Below are 20,637 nucleotides of genomic sequence, written 5' to 3'. Positions count from 1 at the left end.
TAAGTACCAAGGGGGAGGCACAGAGTAAAAGGAAGATTCAAGAAGCGAGTTTGGTTGCAGAAACAAAGGAAAGGCTTCATGACAGAGGTGCTACTTCAGAGTGTGGAGGGTTTGCTAGGATTTCAAGAGGCAGAGGTGTGGGTGGGTATATTCCAGGCAGGAAGAACAGCAAGAAAGGGCCAACGAGACAGGACACAGATATATTCGGGGAACAACTGGCTGAGCAGTTGGGCTGGTAATTTTAGGAGCAAGGTGGAAGGATGAACTGGGATTCTGTATGGGAATGAGTTTGCCCTTTCTTTGGAGAGCAGTAGGGAGCCACTGAAGGTTTTGGAGTGGTAGAGTGGTGTGATTGGAACTGCGTTTTCAGAAGAGTGATGTAATAGTGATGTGTAAGATGAGTTGAACTGGAGGCTGGGAGACCAGGTAGGAAGTTACCGCAATATTCTAGATGAGAAATAAAGGAGGACTGGGCTACTGTTGGAGCAGGGTGCCAGAAAAGAGAAGATGGATACACGAGATATTTCACATGACTTCCCAATTTTATCTTTATCCCTGACCTCCTTCCTGAACGTGAGACTCATTTCTCACTGCTTTTAGATGATTCCTTATGGACATTCTACCATCAACTCAAATCAGTCCTCCTAAACTAAACCTGAACTCATTTTCCCTCCAAACCAGCTCATCTTCCGGACTTGCCTGTTTCTGTTCATCTTGGTGCTGTTCTTCCAACAACCAAAGCAGAACCCCGGAAATCATCTCCAACTCCCACCTCACTCTGAGATTTGTTTAACAATGCCGGCCTGCTTTTCTTATTTCCTACCCATTTTCTCTTTTCCTCCCACATTTACCAGTCTGCTGAGCCAAGCTGAGACCATAGAATATTGAGACAGCAATAAGAATAGCCTAACAAACCAGAGTAGCTTATTTTGTCACTCTTTAGCATTCCTCCAAGCCTTCAACCCTGCTCTCCTGTGAGCTGGTGTTGGTGAGGGGTGGGGGCATTTTCATGTGCTCCTCAAGCCCCACTGCTGGTCCAGATTCTCTTGATTCTCCTTTCCCAGCCCCTATTTGGCATAAATGATCAGTGTAGATTTGCCAGTTTGGAAGGCATGAGTCAGCTGGGGAGACACCGGAGTGGGGGAGGTGGGAAAGGAGAGGAGGCAGTCGTGGAGGGAGTGGTCAACAGAGAGCATCTGTTCTCCTTCTGCTGGCAGAGACACCCACGCAACATTAGGGAGCCACACTGGGGCTCGCCCTTTGGTTGGTGGTGTTCTCTAGGCACAGATCAGAGCCACAGATAATGCAAGCTCATTCAAAGGACGTCTGTTCTCTCTTCCTAGGCTGGAAGAGTGACCACTAGTGGCATTCTGTCTAATGACCATGTGCTTAGGTTCCCAGACATTCTGTCTTAACAGCACCCCCCAGTCTTGGTAGATACTCTCTTATTTTCTTTGGTTTGTTTTTCTCGTCCTCAGGGTGGCAGGGATGAAGGAAATTACCTGGATGATGCTCTCGTGAGACAGGATGCCCAGGTTAGTGGAACTGCAGCTTCTTTCCTCTCTTTTGCCAGTAAGACAGGCCTTGGTTGGAGGACACCCTCTTATATTTCAGTGTATAATTGGCCAGGCTGGGATATGTTATGAAAAAAAGATTCCTACAGGTAACCTTCAATAGAAGAAGTTCCTTGCAGATCTACTTAGGGCTGGGGGTGGCACAGGACATCATTATGTAAAGACCCTTGGATTCCAGATTTCTTGACATTGGGACCATGGTGTAGCCACCCCAGAGAACCACGGAGCATCTTCTAAACTACTTGGAGGTGAAGGGACCTGCCTTTGCTTGGTTTATTTTGCATTTTTACTTCCCAAAGAGAACATTTGATAAGACCTGTGTAAAACAGCTTGGCACAGTGTGTAACCTGTTGGGTAAAATTCATACCCAACCCCAAGAAGGGGTTGCTTCCCTGGTACCCAGCCCACTGATGGTTGCCCTGTCCTAGTTACAGTAGCCAGATAACACTAATAATAATAAAAAGTGGGTTCTTACCAGTTACCAAACATTCTTCTAAGCTCCTTGTATGAAGTAAGCTGTTGAGTCCTTGCAGTAACTGTATGAAGTAAGTATTGCTATCGCTGTTTTATGGACAAGAAAATTGAGGCCAGAGAAGTCAAGTTCTTTGCTCAAGTACACAGATAATAGATGGCAGAATTGGGATTTGAACCCAGGCAGCTTGGATGTAGACCCTGTGCTCTTAACCAATATACAACCATAGAGAAGGACTGGTCCCACTCGGTATGTGAAGTATGAGCCACTCTGGATTCTGCAGGAGAGAACCTGTTGCTCTCATAAGAGTTCTGAGGACTCGGGGTGGCCCATGCCCTACAGGAGATACAGGAAATTGCCTTTAATCCAGAAGCTTGGAGGAGGGAGAAGGTATTGAAAATACTGGAACTCTTGGATGCTTATGTGAATTTCAGTTACCTCAAGGAGAGCATTTTTGGGCAGGCTGGAAGGAACCTAATAGCCCAGGGGAATCCCAAATGAAATGAAGGGTTAGTGAGCAATTTATTCCTGAAACACTATATCCACTGTCAATTTTTGGTGGGTTTACTAGGTGCCAGGCATTGTGTTAACTACTTTACATTTTTTCCTTACAACAAATCTGCTAAGTAGATATTATTACTTCTGTTTTATAGATTAGGAAACTGATGCATAGATTTAAATAACTTGTCCAAGATCACATATTGGTGGAATTGGGCCCTGTGAATCCAGGTCTGCCTGATTTTTATTTTTCAGCTTTTTTTTTTAACTTTTTTTTTTTTGAGGAAGATTAGCCCTAAGCTAACTGCTTCCACTCCTCCTCTTTTTGCTGAGGAAGACTGGCCTGCTGCCACTCCTCCTCTTTTTGCTGAGGAAGACTGGCCCTGAGCTAACATCCGTGCCCATCTTCCTCCACTTTATATGTGGGACACCTACCACAGCATGGCTTTCCAAGTGGTGCCATGTCCACACCTGGGATCCAAACTGGCGAACCCCGGGCCACCAAAGCAGAACGTGTGCACTTAACCGCTGCGCCACCGGGCCAGCCCCAGCCTGATTTTTTTAAAGCATGCAATTCAACAAACAAATATTTTTGGGCTCTTCAAGGAGCACAGTTCTCTTTGGAGGTGACCAGGTGAAAAGGTGCTTCCAAACAACTTTGGGCTTGGGAAGGTGGACAGAGGGAACAGAACTCAGAATAGAGTGTCTCTGGATCCTCCAAGTCTTACCAAGAGGCGAGGAATTTAAGAACAACTCCAGCCAAGATTTCAGCTTTTCCAGGATCAGACAGTAGGAAAAGCTGGTCCATCTTTGCTCTTTAATTTGCACCAGCAGCAAGGGAGTATTCGCAAACTTTGGGTATGATAGCTGGATTTCAATGTAGGAAAGTAAATGAGTTTGAGATAAGAATGATCAGAGCAGGTGGAATTAGGGACTAATTTCTCATAAAAGGTAGAAATTTTAAAATATAGAGAGGCTATTATCTAACAAGTCAAATTTTATCTATTCTTGGAATATAACTTGCACTAAAGGAAATAATAGGTGATCAGAATTCCTACTTTAAAAAGAAATTCATGATATATTAAAACTACATGAAAAATACCCTTTGGAACTTTTGCTGGACGATGACACGTATTTGATTCCCTTCTTCTGAAAGACAAACAAAGCAGGAAATATAAAAATAGGGAAAAATCTGCATCAATACTGGAAACTGTGGAGGAGGACCATTAAAATGCCAGATGGGCAGCAAACCTGGGCCAAGGAGGCGGGAGGGCCATTCCTGCCCCAGAAAAGAGGCTCAGCACCCGGTCCCCCCACCCCCTCCCAGGGAAGCAGGCACAGCGGCTTCATGCAAACAGGAGGCAACTCCTCAGAGAAGACTTGCTCTCAGCTGCCCCGAGTGCACTAGCAACAAGCGCTCCTGCTTGAAATTCGTCCAAATGAAAAGTGAGGAGCTGCAAGAAGAACGCACTCACCTTGTTCTGGGGAACAAACAGATCTGGAAACACTGCCCCTCATTTAAGGATGAATGAGCATGAAAATCAACAAATCCTCAACTCAAACACGATGTGGCCTCTGAACAAACTGAGGCACAGGGGAGGCAAACATGGCCATACCACAAGAGACAGGTTTCAGAGTGCTTTGGACCCTAAATAGATGAGAGAGAAATGGATTTTAATTAAACAAGAACTAAAAAAAAAATGCAATGAGAAAATAACAGAGATGAAAATGGAGCTGGATGGAAGGTAAGCAGAGACAAAAAAGGGAGCTAGATAAATGGAGGAGAAATTTCTTAGATGAAACAAGAAAAAACAATTTTAACGTTTATTAGAAGCAAGAATGATCAGAAATGACATTGCCAAAAACAGAATCATTGTTGTGGAAAGCGATGCTGAAAAAAATCTCCAGAGTTCGGAAGAAAAGGACAAAGCGATCAGAGAAGAGGAGGAATATAGAGGAAAGATGATGGAGATTAGAATCTTGACAGCCTTGATCTATGTTTAAATATAAAATAAAGGTAAAAATAAGTTAAAGCCTGTGGTCCTGGTATAAGAATAGAGAGAAATCAATGGAATGATTGGACAGTCTGAGAGCAGGACCAAGCCTGTGTCAGAATACACAGGTAGCATTTCAAATCAGTAAAACACAGATTACTTACTCAGTGGAGTTGGGACAACTGCCAACCATTTGGGAGAGAATAAAGTTAGATCCCTACTTTCCTCTCACATAATAATGGGTTCCAAATAGACTGAAATCTTAATGTAAATAAATGAAGTCAGAAAGTTATTGTAATAAAGAATAGTTAAATATTTTTCTAATCCGGAGCTGGGAAAGGATTTTGTATGCATGACGCAAAAGCGTGAAACCATAAAGAAAAATGATTGGTAGTTTGGCTACATTAAAAAACATACAATGCCAGAACTAGAAGGACCCACAACTAAAATATACAACTATGTACTGGGGGGATTTGGGGAGAAAAAGCAGGAAAAAAAGAAGAAGATTGGCAACAGTTTAGCTCAGATGCCAATCTTTGAGGAAAAACAAATATATATATATATATATATACATGAGTTGTTTTAGCAAACAATACCACAAAAAAAATTAAAGTCAAATGATGAAATGGGAAAAAGTTTCACCTTATGTATAATAAGCTTAATATATAAAGAGGTTTTATAAGTAAATAATATAGTTAACTATGTTATTGATAAATCAAAACTACTGTTTTGTTACTATGAATAAGAATACCCCAGTTTTTTTAAAAAAATGGACAATGGACATTAACAGCTACCTCAGAAAAGGAAAAACAGAAATGGCAAATGTGCAAAATATGTCCAACCTCACTAGTTATTAAAAAAATTAACACAAAAAGATACCATTTTCCAAGCATTATTTAAAGTTACTCTTTTCAAGGTCATTTTTATGGTATTTTACAAAAGTATTCAGTGACAGTTGAAAGTTGGTTCTTTACCCACATGTTCTAGTTACTATTTCTGTGTAACACATTATCTCAAACTTAGTGACCAAACAACCACCATTTTATTATGCCCATGGATTCCATGGGTCAGGAATTCAGACAAGGCACAGTGGGATGGCTTCTCTCTGCTCTGTAATGTCTGAGGTCTTAGCTGGGAAGATATGAACAGATGGAGGTGACTCAACTGGCTGGGGGCTGGAGGCTCCATCGCTTATGTGTCTGGTGTCTGAGTTTCGCTGACTCAAAGGCTGGGCCCACCTGGGACTGTGAAAAGGAAGAAACAGATGAACAGATGGAAGTAACCCCAAGAAGTGACAAAATGTGTCAATTAAGGGCATTTTGAGAAATTTAACAAGCCAGCTGCTGATTATCAATGAACAGTAGGGTTTTTAAAAAAGAATTTTTTAAAATTTTTTAATAAAATACACCATTTTAACCATTTTTAAGTGTTAAGAACTTAAAATCTCCAGAATTTTTTCATCTTGCCAAACTGAAACTCTATACACATTAAACAACTCATTTCCCCCTCCCGCTAGCCCCCGACAACCACTATTCTACATTCTGTTTCTATGAGTTTGATGACTACAGATGCCTCATATAAGTGAAATCAGGCAGTATTTGTCTTTTTGTGACTGACTTATCTCAGGTAGCATAATGTTCTCAAGGTTCATCCATGTAGTAGCATGTGTCAGAATTTCCTTCCTTTTTATGGCTGCATAGTTTTCCATTGTATGTATACCACATTTTGTTTATCTGTTCATGCATCGATGAACATTTCTGTTGCTTCCACCTTTTGGCTATTGTGAATAATGCTGCTATGAACATGGGCATACAAATATCTCTTTAAGATCCTGCTTTCAGTTCTTTTGGGTATATACACAGAAGTAGCATTGCTGGATCACATGTAATTCTATTTTTGAGGAACAGCCATACGGTTTTCTAGAACAGCTGCATCATTTTACATTCTCACCAATAATGCACAAGGGTTCCAATTTCTCCACATCCTCACCAACACTTGTTATTTTCTGTTTATTAAAAAAATTTTTATAGCAGGCATCCTAATGAGTGTGAAGTGATATGAACAATAGTTTTGATTTATCAATAATATAGTTAAAGTGACCAGAATTAATTTCTTATATTCCTATTTGGTTAGAATATAAGCAATTACTAATGGGGTTCTGGTTCTATTGTGAGACCTTCTGTAGCCTCCAGATAACCATAGATCATTCTAGATCAGTGTTGTCCAATAGGACTTTCTGCGGTGTTGAAAAGGTCTACATCTGTATTGTCTAGTAGGGGTAGCCACTAGCCACATGTGGGCACTGAGCACTTGAAATGTGGCTACTATGACTGAGGAGTTGAATTTTAAATTTTATTTAATTTTAATTAAAATTTAAGTAGTGGTTAGTGGCTACTGTATGGGACAGCCCAAGTCTAGGGCATTCCTTTTAGCTCTTAAAATAGAACCACGTCATCTGCCTAGAGAGGGCCGCTGGTGTTTGCCCTAACTCTCAAGGAGATATCATAGGGTCCCATTAGGAGCTAAGGAAAAATCCTGAGTCATTTCCACTCACTGCCAACGCCACTTCCACCCCCATCACCAACAGAATAAAACTAAGCCAGCTCAGCTCTTTGAAGTTCTGGAAATATTTGCATATGTCCTGGCACCTTCTCTGCGGTGTTTTCAACTTGTGTTTTGTTTGGCTTCAGGATCTGTTTGAGGCTGGAGAGAAGAAATGGGGGACAAATGAGGTGAAATTTCTAACTGTTCTCTGTTCCCGGAATCGAAATCATCTGTTGCATGGTAAGGCACTTGTATCATCTTCCAAAGAAACTGTTTGAAAGATAGTGAAAGCTGTATTTCCCATAATTAATTGATAACCTTTTCCCCTTTCCTTGGTACAAAGAACTGATTGTACTGAACTGTCTTAGATGTCTTACCTTGGAAATGTATGAGTGCATGAGGGCCAATTTCTAAAAGATTAACTATGAATAATTAGCAGATATACAATGTATTCATAGAAGTTTGGCATTCCTGTTTTAGGAAACCGACCTTCCTAATCAGCCCTTTTTCGAAAGCAGCCCATTTTAAATTTAGTTACATAAGAAAAAATCTTCAGTAACATCAGTGAACAATAAAATAAGAAATATTGGTTGACATTTATTCCTGTTTAACATCCAAGTTGTAAAGCTAATAAAAGTGATTTCTTTAGGGGGTATGTTGCATAAGATGAACAGTGGATAATTTCAAATTTTATTTCCCATGTGTGATGTTTCTAATTTGCTTGTGATAATGCTAGTCTTTGTAATGTGCTTTTAAGTTCTTTGGGGAAAAAGATACTATACAATTATAGCATATTTGTTGTCATGTTTATTTTCTTCTTGTAAACAGCAATAGAGTTTAATAAGATATTTCATCTTTTATGTAAACTCTTTAGGTCTTTATTCTATATCATAATTTTATAAACCCACCATGCCCTTATAATCACACACAATTTACAAAGCTCGTGGGAAAACTGAGAAGAATGAGTTTGCTATGTTGAAAACATAAATAAAGTAATTGGAAAGTACAACACTTTTGGAAGCTGCAGTCATTTCAGATATTCCACAGTGAGAACAAATAGGCAACTACTCCTGTTAATAAATGCATGAGCTACCATCACATGCACCGACTTCTGACTTAGCTCCTTCTTTCTTTGCCTTCCCTTTTGTGATTACTGACAACACACATCTCCCCCTAGTGGCATGTTTCAAGAACTGCAGGTCCTCAGAAGGCGAGTTAGTGCAAATACATTTGTAACAATTTTCAATTCCTGGTGCGACTCCACAGTTGGATGCTTATAAAATACTATCTGCCTGTAAGCCACTTTTAAGTGCTATTTTGATAAAGAAAATTTTTTCATCTTCTTACCAACCAACACAAATAGTGAGGATTTACAATAATGAAGGTTCATTGATAATTCTCTATCTTCTAGGTGCAGTGCTAAGCATGGTATAAGCATTGTTTGTTGCAACATCCTAATGGAGCAGCTATTATTTCTCTTACTTTATAGTGGAAAAAACTGAGGCTTAGAAAATGTGTCAATTAGATTTCTTTGATTCCAAGTAATATTCACTGACTCTAAGTAAGAAATGAGGAAATAATATAGAATGGGACAAGAGGAACATGGAAGATACTGATCGCTCACTGAATTGAAGGGAGAGCTGAACAACTCTAGGAAGAAGAAAAGTCAAGGCAGTTCTGGGGATCTCAGTAGAAGGGAGTCATGGATTTTATTTCTAAGGCAGAGTTTCCCAAAGTCTGGTGTCCATTCTTGAACCCCTCCTTCAGACTTGCTGACTTAGTGTTTCAGAGAGTGACATCCAGGAGGTTTGACAGGTTTCCCAGGTGATCCCTATGTTCTCTGAGGTTAAAGATGACTCAGTGCCTTTGGCCATCCCCATGATCTGCTCAGTTCAAAAATTCCCAGGAGGGTAAGACTGATTGGTCCTGGTGGGTGAGCCCATCACTCATTTGGTAGACCTAATGGTGCATGCTGTGGGGCAGGAGTGTCCCAAGACTGACATTTGGGCGATGCAGCACCCCAAAGAAGGTGATGTAGATAAACGAAACAGATATCCACTCTCAGAAGGCTCCAGAAGGAGACAGCAAGAAAGGAAAACATGTTCATCACATTAAAAAATACTTGGCAAAGATGCAAGAAAAAATTATGTTAGAGTCTATTAAAAGATCCAGCCAGCTGTTATCAAATGTGACTCAGTTTTGAAGAGGTTGAGTTTCTCTAATTTTGATGAGCCAAAAGGAAACAATGAGAAAAGCAAATCCCTCCAGAGATTATCTCCATATTATGTGTGAGAAAACAGGGTCCCAGATAAAGGAAGAGACTTGTTTGATGTCCTCCAGGATTCACAGTGTTCCTTCCTCCGCGCCTTGGGCCCATTCCACTTGCCATATGTCTCCTGGGTTCTCATTCACTTTGCTAATTAGTTTCCTCTTGAAATGCGCCAAAGAATACATGGTGTGGTCTAGTTAAAAGATGCTCACTCTCCATAAATTTTAGTTTTCTTTATTTTTTTATTGCTTATTCTTTTTTATTATTTATTATGCTGTCTTGTTATTGTTTGTAGTGTTTGATGAATACAAAAGGATATCACAGAAGGATATTGAACAGAGTATTAAATCTGAAACATCTGGTAGCTTTGAAGATGCTCTGCTAGGTATAGGTAAGCTGGTGGGGGTGGGGAGTGGAGAAACAAATGTCTATAGACTTTCCTCATTGTTACCAGTTTGTTGTCATGGTGATGCAGAATTTTTTTTCAGGGATAAAAAAATTGTTTAAATTACTCATGATATGTTCCAGAATTTTAAACAAGAAATATTATATACAACCTGATTGTTATTGTACCACGTGGTTTTATATATTTCATTTCCTCCGTGCCTTTATATTTCAGTATATGACAAAGATGATCCTATACTAACTTCACTTGCAAGTCTGTGAATGGTTAGAATTAATAACTGTTTCATATGGGAGAGATAGTAATCATTTTGAAACTATTTGCTGCCTTTTGCTTTATTGGCCTTTGTTAATTACATCTCCAGGAACTTGTCAATAAATTAAGGATACTTTCCATCTGTGAAAATGTTTTCAACGTGGCTTATGTTCATGAAACACTGTTTGGCTAAAATTTTTTCAACAAAGCAATCAAGAGATAACTACTAAATACCTTGTAGAAACAGAGGGAACTGTCATTTTTTTCCCATGGATTTTCTCTGTAATCTTTTCATTTCTTTTTTTTTTATCTCTTGACAGTAAAGTGCATGAGGAACAAACCTGCATATTTTGCTGAGAGGCTTTATAAATCTATGAAGGTAAATGGCTTCATTTTTAGCATCTGAATGATTCTGTCATGTCTTGCGACCACCTTCATATGCTTTCGTACATCCACCACTAAAATTAGCCAAAATCAGTCTAAGATAGTCAATTCAATTCATTAGATAGTTCATTGAGTGCCTGCCAATAATAACACTAGGTAATATTGGATACTTATGATGTGTGATCACTGTTTCTAATGCTTTATATGTATAATTTTATCCCCGTGACAGCTCTATGGGGCAGGCCTATTATCAACCCCCATTTTACAGATGAGAAAACCGAGGCATAGAGAAGATATGCAATTTGCTCAAGGTCCTTTGTGAGGAAGCAGTGGAGCAGGGATGCAAACACTGGCTGTCTGGCTTCAGAGCCCAAGTTCCTAACCATGCATTGTACTCTGTGCAAGCACCCTTGATGGGAACCACGGGAGGTGCAGGAAAGATCAAAATGCAGTCCTTGCTCTCAAAGAACTTCTAGTCTTGAGAGGAAGGCAGGTGTATACAAAACACCTTTAAGAACAAAAGAGAAAATGTAGGACCATAATTGAGGATCCAAATATTATAGGAACACAGAAGAAAGGGTATTTTGTTTCAATATTTGTTTAGGAGACAAGGATCAGAAAAGAATATGTAAAGAAGTTTGTATATTTGAGCAGGACCTTAAAGGAAGTTTTATATCAGAGGATTTTACATGGTAGGAAGGAGGGTAAGGCTGGGGAGGGAAGGATGACATGTGGGGAGGAGTCATTGCAGGTGAGGCCAGCAGGCTGCAGAACACAGGAAATGTGTCTAGAACGGCTGAGGGCGGTCTCCTCTAGTCAGAACACAGAACGTTGGAAAGGTAGGTTGTGGAGAGCCTTGAAGACTGTGGTGAGGAGCAATATTCCACAGGCCTCTAGGCTTGTGGTGCAAAGGACATCATCATCAGGAGAGTCCTACACCCTCTTGCCTTGATAGACCGAAGATGAGCACTATCTGAAAACCAGAGAGGCTTTGATATGCAGCAATCTTGTTTTCTTCCTTAGGGCTTGGGCACCGATGATGACACTCTTATCAGAGTGATGGTTTCTCGAGCAGAGATTGATATGTTGGACATCCGAGCAAACTTCAAGAGGCTCTATGGAAAGTCCCTGTACTCCTTCATCAAGGTGGGTCATGGGAGGCTTGCCTTGGCCCAGGGGAAAGCTCTGATGAAAGGACGGGGTCCTTACCTAGCTATTTAGATACTTCTTATCTTTTCCTCCTCTGCAGATGTCATTCCCTTGAAAGATGCTCCCCTAATTCAGAGATTTCCAGTCTCTCTCCTTTCACACAGATGTTTAAATCTCTGCCAGGTTAGAAGCTGGAAATGTTTGCATCTAAATATAGTAATTATTTCATTTGATCCCAGACAGAGAAAGATCATATTTTAATGAATACTTTTAAGAGTACAATTTCCTTGTCTGCCTGCTTGCAGTGAAAGATAAGCAACTGAATCAGTCACCCAGAACCCTTCCGGGGCCAGCTGAGGTCTGCTGAAAACGTGGGAAAGCATGGTAGTTATCTTAGATTGCTGTTCTTTACCTGGCACCAGACTTCCAGGAGTCCTAGCATGGCATGGGAGTGACGAGGAACGATTCACATCCCTCAAAACCCTCATTACTGGGATTTTACTTCTTGAGGAAGACAGAAGGGTCTCATGAATAGGAAAGCCAAGAGCCATTTCCCTAGAAGCTGGTGTTGGGTGCACAGTAAACTTCAAAGCAGGATTTGCTCTGTGAATTAAATATTCTGAATCCTACTCATAGCTTGGAGAGGTGTAACTATTAGGGGATTTGAGCTGCAGAGTTTGTTACTATGTCTACAAGGCATTCAGGAACCTGTTTCTGTTTCTGTAGAGTCTATGAGGTCACTTTATTTACAGAGCTGAAATATAGCTAGCTGTAAGTAAAATACAAGATTCAAGGATGACCATAAATGAAGTTATGGGAAAATATATTTGTGACATATAATAAGGGTTAATATCCCCATAGGAAGAGCTTCTACCGATCATTAAGAAAAAGGACAAAAATCCAAAAAGAAAAATTGGGCAAAAAGAAAACATGCACTTCATAAAAGATGAAACACAAATGGACAATAAATATTTAGAATGTTTAATCTCACTAATATACAATGAGTTGCAAGCAAAAAGAAATCATCGTTTTTCACCTAATACCTTAACAAAGTTTAAAGAGATCATATCGGCATTGAGAAGGGCCTGGGTTAAACTCACCATCTCTCATGGAAGGATTGTAAACAGGTCTAACTTTTCTAGGAGGCAACTTGGCAAAACTTATAGAATTAAAAAATAAACTGTAACCGTTACTTAGCTATTATATGTTTAGGATTTCTTTAGAGAAAATAATAAAATAAAAATGCACTAATCTACAGAATGGGAGAAAATATTTGCAAATCATATCTGATAAGGGTTTACTATTTAGAATATATAAGGAACTCCTACAACTCAATAACAAAAGGACAAACAACCCAATTAAAAAATGACAAAGAATTTGAATAGACATTTCTCCAAGGAAGATAGATAAATGGCCAATAAGCACTGGAAGGGATGTTCAACATCATGAATCATTAGGGAAATGCAAATCAGAACCACAATGAAATACCACTTCATACCTACTAGGATGGCTATAATTAAAAACAAAAACAAAAACAGAAAATAAAAAGTGTTGATGAGGATGTGGGAATGTAAAATGGTGCAGCTACTGTGGAAAACAGTTTGGCACATCCTCAAAAAGTTAAACATAGAATTACCACATGACCCAACAATTCCACTCCCAGGGAAATACTCAAAAGAAATGGAAACAGAGACTCAAACAGATACTTGTACACCAATGTGAACATTATTCATAATAGCCAAAAGTTGGAAATAACCTAAGTGTCCATCAGACAGATGAATGGGTAAACAAAATATGGTACATAGATACATAAAAAAGAATGAAGTTTCTGATACATGGATAAATCTTGGAAGCATGCTAAATGGAATAGGCCAGACACGAAAGGACAAATACTGTATGATTCTACTGATGTGAAATATTTAGAAGTGGTAAATTCATAGAGATAGAAAGTAGATTGGAAGTTACCAGGGGTTGGCGGAAGAGGAGAATGGGAAGTTATTGCTTAGTGGTTACAGAGTTTCTAATTGGGGTGATGAAAGGGTTTTGGAAATAGATAGCAATGATGGTTACACAACAATGTGAATGTAATTAATGCCACTGAATTATACACTTAAAAATGGTTAAAACGGCAAATTTTGGTTGTGTGTGTGTGTGTGTGTGTGTGTGTGTGAGGAAGATTAACAGCTGTGCCAGTCTTCCTCTACTTTGTATGTGGGACGCCTCCACAGCATGGCTGATGAGTGGAGTAGGTCTGCACCTGGGATCTGAACCTGTGGACCCAGGCAGCTGAAGCGGAGCATGTGGAACTTTAACCACTTAGCCACAGGGCCAGCCCCCCAAATTTTGTTTTATATATATTTTTTACCACAATAAAAAAATCTATGACCATGGAACATTCTCAAGGATTGACCATATTTTGGGAACCAAAGCAAACATCAATAAATACAAGAGAGTTGAAATAATATCAAGCATCTTTTCTGATCATAATGCTATTAAACTAGAAATCAACTACAAGAAAAAAGCAGAGAAAGGTGCAAAAATGTGGAGACTAAACAACACGCTTCTCAACAAACAATGGATCATTGAAGAAATTAAAGAAGAAATCAAATTTTATCTGGAGACTAATGAAAATGAGAACACGACATACCAAATCATTTGGGATGCAGCAAAAGCAGTCCTAAGAGGGAAATTCATCGCAATACAGGCTCACCTCACTAAACAAGAAAAAGCTCACATAAGCAACCTCAAACGACACCTAACAGAACTAGAAAAAGAAGAACAAACAAAGCCCAGAGTCAGTAGAAGGAGGGAAATAATAAAAATAAGAGCAGAAATAAACGATATTGAAACAAAAAAGACAATAGAAAGGATCAATGAAACAAAGAGTTGGTTCTTCGAAAGAATTAACAAAATTGACAAACCCCTAGCCAGACTCACCAAGAAAAAAAGAGAGAAATCGCAAATTAATAAAATCAGGAATGACAGAGGAGAAATCACAACAGATACCAATGAAATACAAGAGATCATAAGAGAATACTATGAAAAACTATATGCCAACAAATTGAACAACCTGGAAGAAATGGACAAATTCCTAGACTCCTACAATCTCCCCAAACTGAATCAGGAAGAAATGGAGAATCTGAATAGACCTATCACAAGTAAGGAAATAGAAACGGTAATCAAAAACCTCCCCAAAAACAAGAGTCCAGGACCAGACGGCTTCTCTGGAGAATTCTACCAAACATTCAAAGAAGACTTAATACCCATTCTCCTCAAACTGTTCCAGAAAATTGAGAAAGATGGAGAACTCCCTAACACATTCTATGAAGCCAACATCACTCTGATCCCCAAACCTGACAAGGACAACACAATGAAGGAGAACTACAGGCCGATATCACTGATGAACATAGATGCAAAAATCCTCAACAAAATTTTGGCAAACCGATTACAGCAATACATCAAAAAGATTATACACCATGATCAAGTGGGATTTATACCAGGGACACAGGGATGGTTCAACATCCGCAAGTCAATCAATGTGATACACTACATCAACAAAATGAAAAACAAAAACCACATGATCATCTCAATAGATGCAGAGAAAGCATTCGACAAGATCCAACACCCATTTATGATAAAGACCCTCAGTAAAATGGGTATAGAAGGAAAGTACCTCAACATAATAAAGGCCATATATGATAGACCCACAGCAAACATCATACTCAACGGACAAAAGCTGAAAGCCATCCCTCTGAGGACAGGAACAAGACAAGGGTGCCCACTTTCACCACTCCTATTCAACATAGTACTGGAGGTGCTGGCCAGAGCAATTCGGCAGGAAAAAGAAATAAAAGGAATCCAAATAGGTAACGAAGAAGTAAAACTCTCGTTGTTTGCAGACGACATGATCTTATACATAGAAAACCCCAAAGAATCCACAGAAAAACTATTAGAAATAATCAACAACTACAGCAAAGTAGCAGGGTATAAAATTAACGTGCATAAATCAGTAGCATTTCTATACACTAACAATAAACTAACAGAAAAAGAACTCAAGAACTCTATCCCATTCACAATCGAAACGAAAAGAATAAAATACCTTGGGATAAACTTAACCAAGGAAGTGAAGGATCTATACAATGACAACTACAAGACTTTCTTGAAAGAAATTGACGATGACATAAAGAGATGGAAAGACATTCCTTGCACATGGATTGGAAGAATAAACATAGTTAAAATGTCCATACTACCTAAAGCAATATACAGATTCAATGCTATCCCAATCAGAATCCCAAGAACATTCTTCACAGAAATTGAACAAACAATCCTAAAATTCATATGGGGCAACAAAAGACCGCGAATTGCTAAAGCAATCCTGAGCAAGAAAAACAAAGCCGGCGGAATCACAATCCCCGATTTCAAAACATACTACAAAGCTACAGTGATCAAAACAGCATGGTACTGGTACAAAAACAGGTCCACAGATCAATGGAACAGAATTGAAAGCCCAGAGATAAAACCACACATCTATGGACAGCTAATCTTCGACAAAGGAGCAGAGGGCCTACAATGGAGAAAAGAAAGTCTCTTCAACAAATGGTGCTGGGAAAACTGGTCAGCCACATGCAAAAGATTGAAAATCGACCATTCTTTTTCACCACACACCAAAATAAACTCAAAATGGATCAAAGACCTAAAGATTAGGCCTGAGACAATAAGTCTTTTGGAAGAGAATATAGGCAGTACACTCTTTGACATCAGTTTCAAAAGAATCTTTTCGGACACTGTAACTCCTCAGTTGAGGGAAACAATAGAAAGAATAAACAAATGGGACTTCATCAGACTAAAGAGCTTCTTCAAGGCAAGGGAAAACAGAATTGAAACAAAAAAACAGCTCACTAATTGGGAAAAAATATTTACAAGCCACTTATCCGACAAAGGGTTAATCTCCATAATATACAAAGAACTCACACGGCTTAACAACAAAAAAACAAACAACCCGATCAAAAAATGGGCAGAGGACATGAACAGACATTTCTCAAAAGAAGATATGAATATGGCCAATAGACACATGAAAAGATGTTCATCATCGCTAATCATCAGGGAAATGCAAATCAAAACTACACTAAGATATCACCTTACCCCCGTTAGATTGGCAAAAACATCCAAAACCAAGAACGACAAATGTTGGAGAGGTTGTGGAGAAAGAGGAACCCTCATACACTGTTGGTGGGAATGCAAACTGGTACAGCCACTATGGAAAACAGTATGGAGATTTCTCAAAAAGTTAAAAATAGAAATACCCTATGACCCAGCCATCCCATTACTGGGTATCTATCCTAAGAACCTGATATCAGATATCTCAAGAGTCCGTTGCACCCCTATGTTCATCGCAGCATTATTTACAATAGCCAAGACGTGGAACCAGCCTACATGCCCAGAAACTGATGATTGGATAAAGAAGATGTGGTATATATACACAATGGAATACTACTCAGCCATAAAAAAAGACGAAATTGGCCCATTCACAACAACGTGGATGGTCCTCGAGGGCATTATGTTAAGCGAAATAAGTCAGTCAGAGAAAGATGAACTCTATATGACTCCACTCATAGGTGGAAATTAGTATATTGAGAAGGAGATCTGATCGGTGGTTACCAGGGAAAAGGGGGGGTGGGGGGAGGGTACGGAGGGGGAAGTGGTGTACCCACAATATGACTAACAAAAATGTACAACTGAAATCTCAAAAGGTTGTAATCTATCATAACATTAATAAAAAAATAAATAAATTAAAAAAAAAAAATCTATGACAGAATTTGAATAAAATTGTTTCATGAAATGTGAAAAAAGTACACTAAATATTATATTTTCATCATAGCATTATTTAGATTTGTATAAATAATGTCATACATTTATAGTATATAACATTACATATTATATTATTTTTATTAACCAATAAGGTATGACTCAAATAAATTGTGGAAAGTCTATATAATACTATTCATGATGGAGTACAAAAATATTGATTGGCTTGGGGAAACATCAATATAAATATAACATATTTACATTATATGTTTGTATATATATAAATATGTAAATATATATGTGTATTCACATACTCACACAACACTGGAAAGGATTAAAAATGAAGAATACATTGCCCATTCAATAACAATTGCCAAAAGGAGAATAGAAATATAAAATATGCAAATAATAGAAAAAATGACAGAAGATAAAAATGTAAATTATAATAATAAAGTCTCAGGTTAGGTAAAAATATAAAATCCTACTCCATGCTGTTTAAAAGGAACAAGTCAGGGGCCGGCCTGGTGGCGCAGCGGTTAAGTACACAGGTTCCGCTTCTCGGCGGCCTGGCAGGTTCAGATCCCGGGTTCCGACAGGGCACTGCTTGGCACGCCATGCTGTGGTAGGCGTCTCACATATAAAGTAGAGGAAGATGGGCACGGATGTTAGCTCAGGGTCAGGCTTCCTCAGCAAAAAGAGGAGGACTGGCAGTAGTTAGCTCAGGGCTAATCCTCCTCAAATAAATAAATAAATGAATGAATGAATGAATGAATGAATGGAACAACTCAAATACAGTGACATGTAAGAAGCTTTAAAAAAAGGCCAGGGAAAAGCACATTTGAGAAATACAAAAAAGAAAGCAGGGATTATAAGTAAAACGAATTTACAGAGAAACAGCATTAAATAAAAAGTGGATCACTTTATATTGATAAAGGCAACAATTCACAACAAAGATTAAATTGTCATGAAACTTTATGTGGCAAATAGTATTGCATTCAAATATATAAATGAGAAACTTGAGGCTGCAAAAGACGACATTGATGGAAATACTCTGATAGATAGACTTGAACATATCCTTGTTCTTTGGCAGATCAATGAGACAAAGTATGAACAAGAATATATTAAGATTTATTTTAATAGATATATGTCGGGGCTGGCCCTGTGGCCAACTGGTTAAGTTCATGTGCTCCACTTCGGCATCCCAGGGTTTTGCTGGTTCGGATCCTGGGCGCAGACATGGTACTGCTCATCAGGCCACGCTGAGGCGGCATCCCACATGCCACAACTGAAATGTGCAACTATGTACCAGGGGGGTTTGGGGGTACAATACACAGCTTATAGTCATCTAGGTTAACTTTTTCAATCTTGTCTGGATTTTTCTCAGAGATACAATTTTTTTTGGTGAGGAAGATTGGCCCTGAGCTAACATCTGTGCCAGCCTTCCTCTATTTTGTATATGGGACGCCGCCACAGCATGGCTTAATGAGTGGTGTGTAGGTCCATGCCCAGGATCCAAACCTGCAAACCCTGGGCCGCTGAAGCAGAGTGCACAAACTTAACCACTACGCCACCGGGCTGGCCCTGTGTATTCCATTTTAAAATCCATTTATCTGACTGTAACTTCTCCTCCTTTGTCACCAGGGTGACACATCCGGAGACTACAGGAAGGTACTGCTCATTCTCTGTGGAGGAGATGATTAAAATAAAATCCAGAAAGGATAAGAGGATTCCCAACTCTTGAAATTTTTTTAACTTCATCTTTCTACACTGCTATTAGCAATATCTCACAATGCTTATTTCCAATTAAAACGCCTACAGATGCCTCCTAGGATATAGACTGTACTATTATTCGTCTATAATTACTCATTATGATGCTTTAAAGCTGTACTTGCATTTCAAAGCTTATAAAACATAAAAGGAGACTTAAAATTAGAAATAAAAATGTGCTCTGTGTTTCAAAGGAATTGGAATATTTTAAATTATTTCATGTTTTCTTGTTGGTGAAAAACTATTCAAGTGGAAGACTTCTAAAACCACTTTTCTTCCCTAATTCTGTCTTTAGAGTAGCTGGTAATTTCTTGATTTGGAATTGTGAGTACATAGTCAGTAAGAACATCTATCCAGTTTGCTGTTTTACAAAGTCATGGTTTGAAAGCGTCCACAAATCTCTGTTTAGATTTTGTCTATAGTGTTAATTGACCTTTCCTGAGTTTGGCCTGGGAGACTTCCTCCATCACATCTTATGTTAAGATCACTCACTCTCTCCAGGTTAAGTGTAAAGTGTACCAAAATCACCAACTTGTCTGAACAAATTAAATTGTAAAAGTGTGGTTATACAGATCCTATGTGTCTGCTTACCAAACATGAATGCCGAACATTCCACAATGTTATGGTTAATGTCTTAATCCATCTTGAAGATGAACGGAGAAAAATAACTGTCAAACTAGGTATCCTGGTGATGGTGTAATGCTCTGAGTTTACTTTTACTTAAAGGAAATTTTTTGTGCTAAAACTAGTTTTAAAAATCACTTTCGATTTCATTGATTTGTAATTTACATTTGCACTGTGCCTTTCAACCCCAGAATTATTCTGAATGCGTACTTGGATTTCATTCAAAAGTTCAGTTTGTATCCAAGATGGAAAAATAACTTTAATAAAATATGGTGCCTTTAAAATGAAGTATGTGCTTTCTTTGACTGACTTTGCCACTTGTGAGTTTTCTCATCCTAGACCCTGAAAGAGACTTATGTTACTCGGTTTCTATGAGGAACTACAACTTAAGAGAAAATAACATATTTAGTCTTATGTGGGCTTAGTGCTATAACTAATGTTCCCATATACTAAAGACTAATGATATAATGTATTTAATTTATTCTTCAGAAATGAGTGATGCTCTCTATTCTAAGTAGAACATTTATATTAGAGTATGTGTCTTTGTTTATTCTATAGTATCTATTGTATTTTGATAGGTGAAATATAAAGATTTGTTTCTACTTGCCTATTATAAGTGCTTGATCTATTGGTGAAAGCTATTTACATGAATATTTAAGTCATTCCATTTAATTATAGGAAATACTACTGCAGCTTTGATACCTACCCAGAAGAGTATGGGATCTCTCAGTCAACTTTATTTGGCTTTGGAAGCATTACAATTTTTTGATAGTTTTATCTTTAAATTATATGACTTAGCCAAAATTTTAAAAGAATTACATTTGTTGACTGGACGTCTTCTAGAGGCCAGGATTAAGCTTCCCTTGAGGAATGTTTATTATATAAACAAGCATGACTCT

The 20,637-nt window shown here is 38.5% G+C and overlaps 1 protein-coding gene across 4 annotated transcripts in view; it reads left to right on the top strand.

Annotated features, from left to right (window-relative positions):
* Positions 1–20,026, top strand: part of ANXA4 (annexin A4) — a 63,883-nt gene extending 43,857 nt beyond the window's left edge. For all 4 annotated transcript variants that reach the window (XM_014836707.3, XM_070511988.1, XM_070511989.1 and 1 more), the window contains 6 exons: positions 1,479–1,535; positions 7,229–7,322; positions 9,647–9,742; positions 10,330–10,388; positions 11,417–11,539; positions 18,989–20,026. In XM_014836707.3, the coding sequence (XP_014692193.1) occupies positions 1,479–1,535; positions 7,229–7,322; positions 9,647–9,742; positions 10,330–10,388; positions 11,417–11,539; positions 18,989–19,048 (489 nt within the window). In that variant the 3' untranslated portion in view covers positions 19,049–20,026. The remainder of the gene's footprint in view (positions 1–1,478; positions 1,536–7,228; positions 7,323–9,646; positions 9,743–10,329; positions 10,389–11,416; positions 11,540–18,988) is intronic.
* The last annotated feature ends 611 nt before the right edge of the window (positions 20,027–20,637 follow it).

The sequence above is a fragment of the Equus asinus genome, chromosome 6, assembly GCF_041296235.1.
Source record: "Equus asinus isolate D_3611 breed Donkey chromosome 6, EquAss-T2T_v2, whole genome shotgun sequence".
Lineage (NCBI taxonomy): Eukaryota > Metazoa > Chordata > Mammalia > Perissodactyla > Equidae > Equus > Equus asinus.
This window is presented reverse-complemented; position numbering and strand designations above follow the sequence as displayed.